At 39.5% G+C, this 13,822-nt stretch overlaps 1 protein-coding gene across 1 annotated transcript in view; it reads right to left on the reverse strand.

Annotated features, from left to right (window-relative positions):
- The window catches only part of ANO2 (anoctamin 2), a 138,094-nt gene that overhangs the window by 87,524 nt on the left and 36,748 nt on the right, over nucleotides 1–13,822 (reverse strand). The window contains exon 10 of the mRNA XM_053977572.1: nucleotides 573–707. Within this exon, the coding sequence (XP_053833547.1) occupies nucleotides 573–707 (135 nt within the window). The remainder of the gene's footprint in view (nucleotides 1–572; nucleotides 708–13,822) is intronic.

Raw genomic sequence — 13,822 nt, forward strand, 5'->3', positions numbered from 1 at the left:
TCCCATTGGTGTCCCTGCTCTGGCCTGGCTCCAGCAGCTCCCTGTCCTTCCTGTGCTGGGATCCCAGGGCTGGAGGCAGCCCTGCAGGGGGGGCTGAGCAGAGCAGGGCAGAGGGGCAGAATCCCATCCCTTGATCTGCTGACATTTGCTAAGTCTTGTAACTATTGTTCATCTTACTTGTACAAATGGCCTAATTTTAATGGGAATCAAGTGTTCCAAGAGTTGTGGACAGTGTTTGCATTAATTTCAGTGAAGTTTACGTAATGACTTTCTGATTGAGCAGTGAGCCATGTGCAATCATAAAAAGCAAATTAATATCTCAGAAAACAAACTCAATACTCTGGACTCACTTCACATTTCTGTTTCAGGAAGTGAGACACTAACCAGTCAAATAAATGTGTGCCCTTCAAATACCTCTTCAATACCTCTGTGTTTGTAATGATCACAGGGTTGGTAATTATACATCACTGCTCTTCAGACAAGCTAAAACGGTTATTCTCACACAGATTAATAAGAAAAAGCACAGTCTCATAATTTTCAAACAACAAACCATGGATCACAGATAAGCTTACCTAGGAATGTCACTTTCAATGGTTATACATCCATATAGAAATACAATAATCCCAACTACTGAAGATGGAATGAGGAATTCTGTGTATAAACCCAGCCATGCAAAATAAAGTCCTATCTTTTCTCCAAAATACTTCCTGAAAAAGAGGAAAAAAAAAAAAAAAAGAAAAGCCACATGTCAAGGATATAAGCTTAAAATGTGTTTTACAGCTACTAAAGAGTACCAGAAAGTTAAAATTCAAATTGTGAAAGACATGAATGAAAACCCTGAGGATCTTGAAGACAATAGGAACAAATGAAGGGGATGATTTAGGCATTTGTCAGTTTGGGCTTCTCTGTTCTGCGAAGTTAAAGACAGTCCTGGATCATTCTCCTGAGCTGAAATAAGCAGGTATCATTGCAATACATAATATCTTTTCAGAGAAAACTGTGGTCTTTGCATCTCTTAAAAGAAGTCAGTGAAATAGGAGGGAACATTGGAAAATACTTGGCGCCTCAGAGGAGCACATTAATTTTTGCCTCTGCTGTACTCCTGGATTCAGTTAGTGAGAGTCATAGAAATAACATCTATGGGACCATACTGACAACATCCTCTAGTATCTTAAAAGATGACTAATCTGGAACTGCTGCTAAAGGAGCAAAGTTTACTTGCACACTTAGCACCGTCTTTTCAGAAAGAATAATTTTGTCAGGTTAACAGCCCCTGGACAGCTGGTTAGAAAAAACAGTGTCTGCTCTGAGGAACAGCCCACTGCAGATGTTGATAAATAAGTGGTAGAACTCAGCCCAGCATCTTCATGAATCACACTGCAAGAAGTAAACTAAGCATGGATGAACCTCACTGATCATTCCAAAGGACAGTTAGGAGTGATTACAAATATTGCAAAACCCAAAGAGCTTCAGAGAACTCAAGAATTCACCAAAATTTAGATAAAAACCAACAAGGTTAAAAACATTTCACAAGCCAAAGAAGATGGAGCAGTGTTGGACAGAAAGCAGCTACAAAGAGAGCACTCGGGGCATGACATGGAGTGTGAGTCAGCAGCAAAAATTTGATAGCAGCAAAAATTAAAATAAATGCATGATGTCACGTCTAATAAAAGAAAGACAATGTCCTCATAAAGGTTGAGCACAATCCCAGTTTGAGATTTATTCTGATCCCATTTACCTTAGGAAAGTTTTATCCAAGTTCAGCACCCCAGATTTATATCATTCCTACTGAAAATGCTTAAACGAGACTTTTGGAGGCCCAAACTGAAATTTTCTACTCCAGAAGCTGGGTCTAGGGGCCAGACATACCACAGGAGAGACAGGGCAGGAGTGCAACCATGGCAAAGAACCAAGGGATAGCAAGACAAGCCTCCACAGTCACTTCCAGCTCAGATGAAGTGGATAAGGGAAGCAACAGTGAGGGATTTTTATTACCACAGATCCTGCTGTTGTTCTCACACCATCACAGCTGCAGCTAACTCCGCACTTCCAGGCTCTCCCATGGAAAACTGGCAGTGCAATCCTGCCTATTTTAGTTTTGCCTTCCATGAGTGCTTCTATTTTCTCATGTCTAACCAAATTTGCTTATGCTTTAGAAAGGATGCATGCAATCCTAAAGGGAAAAGCAGAACAGAAGCATTTAGAGGAGATACACAGACAACGTTATCTTCAGTATGAGGGAATGGCACCCAGAAGCTGGGAAATTTCAGGAATCTTCAAGGAAAAGAGTACAGCCCCTACACCTGATGCTGCAAGGTACGCGGAGCCACAAACTGTATGAGTTACCAAACAGCACAAGTGAAATCATCACAGCGTGGCTTGAATGGCAATAAGTTAAGATTTGAAGTACCTTGGGATAATGGATTTGCAGAAAATACAAGGCAATATGGCATTATTTGATATAGCATATTTTATGAAATGATAAATATAAATATTTGTGTTGCAAATACAAGCCATATACTGTGGGACTGCCCTCTGACCTGGCACATGCCAGGTAATTTTGGTGATAATTATAAGAAGAAGTTTTCCTTTATTTTCACATTTGAAAATAAAGATATATTTTTAATATACCTGTTTGTTAATATACTATGTTTTTAGTATAATTTGTTTAATACACACACTTTAATGCACTTTTTAAAACATGAAGTGAAAGAAGGAATACTTGATTGAAATACAGAACTAACCAGAAGGCCTAAAGCTTTTCTTCAAGCCTTTTGTGTGAGTCAACAAACAGCAGAAATGGTGCTGAACAGCAGAGGATAGAGGGAAAATCCATTTGCTCTCAAGTTTCCTTCTGACTGGGGAGTGACAACCTTAAATTTGATACTAAAGCAGGAAAAGGAGAACCAGAGATTATCCTGCTAATATTTTCTTTCTGCTCCCTTGTTTGTAGAGGTGGGCAATGGGCACAGCTAGTAAAGTGTTTCAAATAGGTCAGAGCAGGCACAAAAAAAACTGTCCACAATCTAAGCTGATCAAAACTCTCTGCTCTTTTGACAAAGGACCACAGATTCGCACAGAAAGAGTTCAAATGCTAGCAGCACTAAAGAGTAGCTGATCAAGGTCAGGGAAGTTTATGGCTCAAGAGGCTTCCCCTCAAATTTTTAAGCCTTCTAGTGATAAATGTGACCTGTAACCTATAAAGGGAAGGGTTGCTATTTGTACCCATGCCAAAAGAAAGTGAGAAGAGCTCAACAATGTCCTGGCAGTATGGAAAAAATGCAGTTGTCAGGAAGAAAACTGCACTGTGTTTTGTGTCTTAACTATTTTGAAAAACGAAAACAATTAACATGCTGTGCCCAAGCTCAGTCCACCGATGTCCCAGAAAGTGAAATAATCTAAGGAGAAGCAATGACAGAGCTTGGAAACATAATGAACAATTTAGACATGAGTTAATCAAGTCAGAAGAACACAGGACATAGCCATGTCCTTTCTTTGACACACCCCAAGAACTCTTCTCTGGTTCCTCTGAATAGCAGTCAAGGCTCTGCAGACACCTGTGACCCCCTGTACCAACATCTACTGCCGCTGCTGCTGGATTTAGTAGTAAATGAACAGAGGGGAAAAAAATGTATGCTTCAAGGGTAGAGGAAGACATAAGTCAAGAAAATGTATTTTTACACATTTTTATATTTTTTCAACAAGAACTTGGCATGTTCTCTCATTTACTTTGGGGTAAAACCAGTCTGATTTTATTATCCTATAGGAATTATCCATGATTTATGCTGGCATGGCAGAAGAGGAGAATTGAGACCAGAGTCTTGACCTACCTCAGTAGCTAATCCACATCTGCCTCACATATACCCAGGCAAAGCTAAGGACTAATCCTTTCCAAAGTGTGCTCATGGATACTGCAGAATGTCACAAAAAAAGTGTGCCCCGGCATTGTGTGAGCTTTATTTCTGCATTAGGGAAATGCCCCTTTATATATACACATTCCATGGAGGCAGGGTTTATTCCCAAACTAAAGGGCAAATGGTTTTGATAAAGAAGGTGTACTGCTCCTATCAGGAGCAGCACCCAAGGCTTTTGTTCTGTGTGTTGATACATTATACGGTGAAATTTTGTGTCTTTCATTTTAGAGGACTTTGTAAAGCCTGATTAAATGGCCACCTACCAAGTACTGAGTTCTCCTGAACAAGAATCACGTCTTTAAGGAAAGATTTGGTCAAATTACCCATAACTCCTGAACAAGCTGAACAAGTGCTGCTCTTCCAGCAGATTATCAGAAACAGCATTAAAAAAACTCCCAACAGCAGCACCAACAACAACCACCTGTAGAAAGTGTATTCCCTCCCAGAATTAGAAGTGTTGAGAAGGCCACAGCAGAAATGTTGGCTCAGTTCCCTCTCCTTCGCCCATATAACACTTCAACCAGACATCTGCAATGTACTTTGGTCTGTCGGGTTGCAAAACCAACATCAAACAGAATAACTGATTATTAAACCCTCTGCTCGCACGTTGGTCACAGTGCTGCCATGCCAAGTTGTGCAATTTATAAATAGACTAAGGTTTGGAGAAGGAGGGAGAAAGAGAAAAGGAAAAAACCCTTCAGTTTTGACTCTGTGAAAACAAGTGCGGGTACCTGGAATGTGAATAAAGCATGTGGTGCGTGACACACACTGGAAAGAACTCTGGAGATGTTCAGGAACAAAGCTAAAAAAGCGAGAAAAAGGCGCTGTGGACACTGAGTCACCTAACTGGGAAATCTGTGAAGAATCCTTCAGTTTTTAAATTTCCATAGCCCACTCTAGGCCAGCTGTCACTTCATGTCTCCATTTCATTCCACCATCCCTTTGGTGGAGGAGTCGTTCAGATTCAATAGTCTCTATGCAAAATGAAACTGATTTACAGCTGCCTCTAGGGTAGGTTTCCCCTGTGCAAATGGTCAACCAAGTCACACATATTACTGATGCCTTCAAAATAAACTTATTTGCATGGTTTGGAGGTGAAATTCTGGTGTTTCAGCTGTTGGGGAGAAGGACAAGCAGTTTAGTTTCATATCAGAACATCTTTACTGCCAAGGCTAGTTTAAAAGTTTTCTTTCCCTGTCCAGGTGCACATTCCCTCTCTGACACTCAGCAACAGCCCCCAGAACACAATTTATTCTTTCAGAGCTTCTGCAACCAGAAGAAAATCTACCATTACACTGCAGGTAGAACTGTGACTACCCTTAGAAAGTGAGAAGAAAATTCTAGCACATGGTAAGTTCAGAACACAGATATTTCCTTTGATTCTGAGATAATAGTTCCCACCATAGAAAGTTTCCATCTCAAAACTGCAGACTTCTTTCAGAAAGAGTGCTGGAGTATAGAGAAAGCCCCAGTCACTACAAGATGATCAGGAACATTACTGAACACCCCAAGATTTCACCCCAAGTAGAGCTGCCTATGTCCAAACTTTTCTGGATTTGCCATTCTTTCTTTGCTTGAAAATTTTCTCAGGGCAAGATTCAAGCATTTATTACAACCATCTGGGACACCTGGGTGGAATTACTGCTCAGCAGCAGCATTGAGGCTGCTGTGCATCCAGAGATCTTGGAGATTTCCACCAGGGTTGTGCCTGACAGCACATATTCCATCCAGGCAGTCTCAGGAAGGAACATATCATTGCTAAATCCAGATACACAGAGAGTGCACCAAATGGAGCAATATGGAAGCCAAGAAAAGATCCTGGCAGAAGACAATCCCACTTGGAACAACGTGCCAAGGGACTGAAAAGCTTTTTTTATTAAAATTTTAAGAGGGGGAAAAAATAACAACTACAGAAGCTCAGATAAATTGCAATGCATCCGAGTTTGAGGTAGGAAAGAAAATGTCCTTTAGAAAGGCCAGCTGGTTCTGCATACAGAAAACAAAGAAAGGAGACTTTGTCCAAGGTAAAAGCACTTTTTTTCCCCCTATACTGGGCATAAAAATCAAGCATGTCCAGTAGAGAGTGATTAAAAATGTGGTTTTGAATGGAGTTTAGAACCTGACCCTTTTCCCCTGAAAACAGAATGAAGAAATGTGCCACCACAGCCATTTAATCAAGCCCCTGTCATTAAAGTTCTTGTTTGAAAACATTACCTAACAAATATTTGCTGTGTCCTCCAATGGTACAAAAGTTTGGAGTCAAACCTACCTAAATTACAGATATATTTCTTTCAAGGCACTGTGGAATTTTAATTGTGATTCCTTATAGGAGAAAAAAAAGTCCACTATCAAAATATTGCAACTCCATGAAGAAAAGATATTGCGAATTTTATTTAGAGGTAAAACTGTGTTTTTCCCCAGTATTTTTGGCTCTTAAGAAAAATTACTCTTCAGCAGAGGAACAGGGAGAATCTGATGTTGTAGAGGAAGGGGATATTAAAATTTTCAAATTCTAGTGTATTCAAAAACCCTGGGGAAATATTATTATTAATAATAATATTAATAATTTATGATAATAATTAATAATAATAGTCAGGATTTGTGTATTAAATGCAATTTAAAATAGCAAAAGGCCAAATTTTATCTTGAAAAGAAATAAAACTAGAACAAACCACTCTCTAAGCCTCACAGATTCACGAACCTTAGGCTTCCATTCCAAGAAATTGTCAGAATACAGCTGAAAGTGCAGACATGGTGGTGATGGATTATAAACTGAAAAAAAAGCCTTTGTTTACTGACTGTAGGAGAAAGAACAATAGAAGCATAATAAGTAGACATGTAATGTGACTGAGACAGAAATTAAGGCTGACAACTGCCAAATGGATAAGCAAACATCACAATGCTGGAGTCAGAGGCACTGTAATTGCATTCTCCTCTCTGTTCTGGGACAATACAAAACGTCAGAACAGCTTTGAAAGGATTAAGTGCCTGATTACATTATTCTGTTGATGTTTCCTGTCATGTGCTTAGTGTAAAAAAGTTCTAAATGTCCCTGAGCTGCAGAAGCTATGGCACACCTTGCTCAGGGAAGGCATTTTCAACAGGAGCAATGCAGTGCTTTGCCTGTCACATCCAAGAATTCATGCATAAGACAACCCATGGACACTCTGCCTCTCCTCACCTTTCTTTAGTTTGTTCTCTTTATTTAGCATTTTTTAAAAAAGTCAGCAACCTTCCCAACCTGGAAAATTAAAAATCCATGGCTACCTGAGGCTAATTCAAAGCTAATGAAAGTCGATCAGAGCTTACCTGTGAAGAAGGAAGTTTCATTTTATAAACAACTCAGGGCACCAAGTGACACTCTATATAAGAAGCAATTCATTCAGTTATACAGACAATATTTTCTCTATAAGAAACAAATACAAATAAGGAGTAACCTATATCATATGAATCAGCCTTTCTTTTGGACTTTCTTTTAGGAAAGGAGGTTACTTAGTCTTTTATTTCCTATTTTTTTAGTACCTATTGCAACTTGTTTTTCTGCCTTTTTGTACTTGAACAAATGTGAGGTCATTGCATCTCATCATTTCCCTAATCTCCAGTTTCCACAAGATAATTTGCATGATTTTATTCATCTCATTTAACAAGAGTTTGAACCTCAAATACTGGCATCTTTTCCTAAATATCTTTCATTTATAATAACTAATATTTCATGAGAGTTTTTTTGCTTTTCAAGTTAATATAGCTAACCCATACTGCAGAGCCTAAATTCATTTCATGTTTTTATTTTAATAAGTAGGTCCTTGTTAGTGCTTGCACAGTGTTACTGCTGTCAGATAGATACCATCTGGTGGCTAATAAACAGATGTATCATTTCCAATTAAAAACAAGTATAAAAAATTATCTTTCAGTCACCTTGGTGGAAGGGGATTGGGTCAGGGAATACTGAAGCAAACTGGACATCCATATGTCCACAGGTCCTGATGGGATGCACCAACGAGGGCTGAGGGAGCTGGCAGATGTCATTGCAAGGCAGCTCTTGGTAAACTTTGATTGATGGTGGCAACTGGGAGAAGTGCCCAAAAGCTGGAGGAAAACAAATGTGACCCCCATTTTCAGGAAGGGCAAGAAGAAGGACCTATGGAACTACAGGCTAATCTACCTCACTCTCATTTGTGCCCATCACCTCTTGTCACAGGACACAGCTGAGAAGAGCCTGGTTCCATCCTTTTCTTACCCCCTGCTCAATACAGCATCAAAATCTTAATTTTTCTGCTCTCTGTACTGACTGTGGAAGTTCACAGATTTGCCATATTGAAAGCTTTCCTTAAGCTTGTTTTTTCTGGGCATAATTTTTATGTGGTGCCCAGTTCTTAATCTCTTCCCTTGTGAACCTGGTTTTGTCCAACGCTAGAGACAAGTTACTGGATCAGACAAAGCCATGGCCTGTCCTAATATAACTTATGGACAGAGAGGATCCTCATACAAAAGATCTTAGCATGGGGGAATAACCATAAATGGGTTGGTCCTGACCCCTGGTCAGCACTCAGGAGCCAGAAAAGAACTTTCTCTCAACCCAGTAAGCCACAGTCAGAACCTTCTACAGAGACTAAGACATTAAAAGCAGCTCTACAAGAAAGATAAGCAGACCTGTAGCCACCAAATACACCAGCTGTTTTCTACTCCCTGCAGTTCCCAGCCACACACACCTGTAGATTCCTACAAATATTCATATGCAGGTAAATAGTTAAATGTGCACAACTTCTGTTTCCACATGTGGCCTCTCACCTCTGTCTTTTTTTTCCCTCCAGTTTGAAAGAACAAATTTCCATTTCCTATCAAAATACACTCATGTCACCTCCAAAGACATCACCTCTTTTGGGTGGGACCTGTCAGTCATGTCCATTCAAAAATATAAGTTTTGGCTGTGAAATTTAGGTAACATTCAGGCACTATTGAACTTAGCCTGAGACAGCTCTTAACACAAAGAAAACTGAATTCTAACTGCCTACAAAACTCCACAGTCAAAGCGGGACACCCTAGGAAGTTGTGCAGCACCCTCAATCATCAGAGACTTGACTTTGCAGTCCTGATGTAGATATACACATCTTCTGCTGGATCTAGCTTTTGAAAATCCCACTGCAGGAGGAATCTGGGTGGTAATGAGGATCCTAGTGCTCGGACAGTGGTCTGAAGCCTGGGAATTATGTTTATCAGAAAGCAGGGATCTGTTTTTTCTCACCACTACAATCCAACCCTACTGGTTTAAAATTCCATCTCTCATACAAGCAACGATAAATAAGACCAAGCCCTTGCCAAGAGAGACAGAGAGAAGCACTTCCTACAGGACTGGCAAAGTCTGTGAAATGCAGAGCTGTAAGTAAATCATCTCACTCCAGTCACAGGCCTGCATCCAGCAGAATAATTCAACACAAATTCCTTGGTGATTTATGCACCACAAGCAAAACCCCTCTGCTTTGCAATAAACAATGGCTGGAGCACTTGGGTAAGGCCTGTGATGAGAAGTCCCAGTGAGGGGAGGGAAAAGTCTCTACAACTCAGCTGAAAAGTGCTGCCCTAGCATCAAACTCCTAAAATGGAGACCATGGATGTATGGCATGATAATAAAGGCCATTCATAAATAAACTGGGGTTGTGGGCTGTAATGAGATCATGCAAAAGGAAAAGAGATATAATTATGGGGAAAATGTTGATTTTTCATCAGCTCAGACTCTGCTCCAGAGTCCCAGATGCTTCTGGCCCCCTCCAGGAAGCTCTCTGCTTCTGGCAGGAGGGACATCAAGGATGAGTGGATGCTGGCACAGCACTTCCCCTGCACCTAGAGCTTTAATGATGATGAACTGCAAGCTGAACGGATCTGACTGGGTAGGAATCTTTACTGTAGAGATTCTTGGAACTATAAAAAGATGTTGGCCTCAAAGTGCAGTAGGGTTACAGCAGAAGATATGCTCAGATTATTGGCTCAGGCCTGTGCTTGGCAGAGCATTGGAAAGGAGCTGGATGGACAAGTGCCAAAGATACTGGTAGAGCTCATGGGCATTTTCCTACTTAGTGCTGTGTTTGCTCGATTTCTGCACTTTTCCAGGCTTAAAGCTGTTCTTTCTTTTTCCTAACACACAATTCCTTGCAGGCAGCCTCAGTATCTCCGTGAACGTTGAAGATTTGCCTGCTGAAGACAGTCAGGAAAGAGTTGCAGGCACACAGTGCATTAGAGAGAGTTTTTCAGCCCCTGAGAGATAACCAGATGCTACAGGGGTGTTTCTGCCAAAGTGGCTCCATTTCACAAAAAAAAAAAAAAAAAAAAAAAAAAAAAAAAAAAAAAAAGGAATATTTGGTGAGATTAGTTCACCATAATAACAGAGGAGGGACAGAGAAGCTGAGCTGGAAAAAAAAAGCATACAAAAGAATCGCTACTTTGAGGATCAATAACCCCATAGTTATAATAAGTAGTGACTGAATAACATTTCCTCTGGGACTGGGCATCCCAGACTTTATTTTCAAGTCCTGAGAATTCTAGACATTATGTGGAGCAAAAAAGACTTGAAGATGTGACTGCAAATCATGGTGGTGAACAAAGAAGTAATTTGTTCAGGCATTAGGCAGCATAGAAGGGCTCAGTTGGGGCAAGCTGCACAACAAATTGATCTTAACCACATTTTTGCAAAGGAAGAAACACCAATCTTTAAAGACAATAAAAACAACATTTTAGCAGAAGTCCCCTATTCTTATTTAATCTCTATTTTAAAACTACCCTAAGTAGGGTAAGCAGATACCTCCAGGTTTGGGGTTTTTATGGTGAAGATAATGAAAGAAGCAAAAGGTCAGAAGGCAAACCAGCACTGACAATTTGGGTGCCTGATTGCTTACATTGAGTGCTGTCCTATGCAGGCCCCAAGGCACTCAAAGAGAAGGCAACAGTTTCCAGAGCTGAGATGGTCAAACTTTGGATCACAGGTCTGTCACAGCTTTAAAAACTGCCAGGAGAAGCAAGCTCCTTTAGAAACACAGCATTCATGGCAGGAACAGCGGGGGAACTGAGGATGCTCAGTCAAGAGCAGGTTCAACATGGGTACACCACAATGAAAGGCCAGAATTCATTACACACCGAGGTGAAACAATTTTCCATACCAAAGGAAAACAGAGTTAAAGATAGGAAAGAGGGAATATATTAGCTAGACAGTTTGACCAACAGAAACTCCAGAGTTTTGACTTATGTTCTGTGCACTATAAATAATATTTTAGTTAACACGCTTTCCCTACCTGCTCCTGCAAAAAGAGTTATTGTATACGTAGTCTCAATTTCACATGTCTTCCCAGTTTCAGGCTTTACAGCAAGAGGCATTTGGAGCTTTGAAAGTAATCTTGTTATAGATTATGTAGCTGGTTAGCTACTAAAAAATTTGGTGAAGTTCTAGAAATGGGAAATAGAAATTAAAATATGGAAAACCATTAGAAAATGAGCTGGGGCCTGTAGAAGCAGTGATATTAAAATAAGCTCCACCTCGATTAGAAATGAGCCAACTCTGCTTCATTTTCCTGGGGTAACGTAATCTTATATTAATAGATCAAGAGATTAAAAGGTGACATCCGCTCTATAAGGATGGTCTGCTCCTAGAATTTCAGTTCCTACTTGGCTTTCCAGCTGCAGGTGCTTCAAGATGCTCATTAAGAGGAAGATGTGCCAGTTTTCCATGAGTTAAGGTTTTGTCTCGGAAGGAAAACCACATCTTTGTGACCTCGTAACCTTAGATTACTCCCTTTGTCTGTCATTTAGAGCTCCAAAGTGATAAATGTTGCATTACAAGCACAAATAAAATTTATTCATAAATTTCTACTGCACTTCTTGCACTTCTGTGTATTTTCTTGACTTGATAAAAGTCATCAGAGGTGTACTGCTAAAAGACAAAAACAATGACTGCAAATAAGATCAAGGAATACTTGGTCCAAAGAGGGAGGAAAAATTCCTGAAAGTGGTGCAGTGTTGGAAGAGGCGGAGCTGTGTGATCGCCATCCCAGGAGAATTCAAAATGCATGAGCAATTTGATCTGGCTTTCAAGCCAGCCCTGCTTTGTGCAGAGAGGAGGTCTAAGGACAACCTATTAATTCTAAAATCATGTTGTTAAAACTTTGATTAATATTCAATAGTATGTAAAAATACAAAACCTGTTTTCTTTATGCAAGGTCATAAAGCATCTTCCCTGTCTCTGGATCAACAGTAGCATCACTTCAGAACTTGCTAAAAACTGAGTTTGAACTCATCTTCATCTGAGAAAAGAAAATCATCAAAAATAGAAGAAAATCACTGAGCCACAGATGTTTTTATAGCATTTTTTATATTACAGTGCAAGGATTGAGAGGAATTACTGTTGATAAGTGCATTCCTATAAAAAAGTCACACAAGAGAAACTCCTCTCTAGTGAAAATCAATACTTAAATTAGGATGTCAGAAAAGGTGCCTTAAAACAGACAGACCTCCAGAGCGCTGCACATTCTAAAATTGCAGCTCTCATTTTCTACTTTTTAATATATCCCTCAGGCCTTCCTGAGATGACTAAGGTCCAGTACTTTTCATTCATCATTTTCAGTACTTTTAGCATAAGATATCTGCTAGCAAATAATTCATGATTTCTCTCTCAAATAACTGTTTATAATCCTCTTCATTTGAGTTCAAAAGACTCAAACAAAAAAAAAAATTGAAATTCATTCTTGGACTTTCATACACTTTTGAAAATAAAGCACTGCATTAGGTAGACTGTGTTTCAATGTGTTTTTATATCTGGATGTGCACTGAGAGATGAGGTGTTGTAACATCTTACAAATCAAACTTCAATTCACACTATTACTTGCACAATATGCACTATATATTTCCTTGAAGTCTTTAACTGAAATTGTTCTGCTGTAGAATAGAAATATGTAACACGCACTGTGTTCTTATTTGGTGAAACCTTCCTTATTCGCAGCTGCATTTCCTTGACAAAAAAAATTTGCTCTTTCTTATAGCCCAAAGCAGTCCACAAAGCCAGAAAAGGATATTTTTACCGATTAAGAGACAGGATTGAATGGAATTGTTGGTGAATATTATAATGGTCCTTTATTTCCTTTTGTTATTAAGAACTTTAAAATTTTCCAAGCCTGACTGTGTAGTTAAATTCCCTGAGGATTACAGACATTAGAAGAGAATCCCCAGGCTGTACCGAGAGTGAGCATAACAAAAATATGGTTCCTGTCTTTGGTGTACAATCAACTGGGAACTGGCACAACTGTATGGTCAGAAGCACCAGAAAAATTCTACAGTGCCACATCTAATCTTCCAGCATAGACACTTGAGTTAAAGAATGACTTTCAGTTTGAATAAGAGTGAAACAGTAATAGTTAAATATATGTTGCAAGCTGGATTTGAAAATTCAACAGAGTTAATGCATTTGAAAACAGGAGGCAGAAAACGCTTTGAGTAAAAAGGAAGATAAATGCTGCTTCATCTGTCCATCAAAGCCTGAATTTAAACTTAAGTTACACCAGAAAAAAAAAAAATTCAGAAAAAAAGCTGAGTATAATCTAAGCAGTCTAAGAAAGGAGGGTCACAGTAAATTACTGAAAAGCACAAAGTGTGACTGATGTCTGCCAAGGGAATAAGTATCCACATCAAGGCTGAGCTCAGATACCCCCATGGCACAAAAGTATACCAGCAGGAAGAAAGGGGTGGCCATTCTCCAGGTACATCTACACTAAAGCTCTAACATTACCCAGGAAATAAAAACCACATTTATTTTAGTGGTAACAGTCAAACTTGCAGTCAAGCAAAATATGGAAGATAAAAGCAAGAAAAGTCATCTCTGAGAACAGACAATCAATTGCACATGTCTGGTCTTCTTTTTGTTTCTCACAGAA

This window comes from Vidua macroura, chromosome 5, assembly GCF_024509145.1.
Source record: "Vidua macroura isolate BioBank_ID:100142 chromosome 5, ASM2450914v1, whole genome shotgun sequence".
NCBI lineage: Eukaryota > Metazoa > Chordata > Aves > Passeriformes > Viduidae > Vidua > Vidua macroura.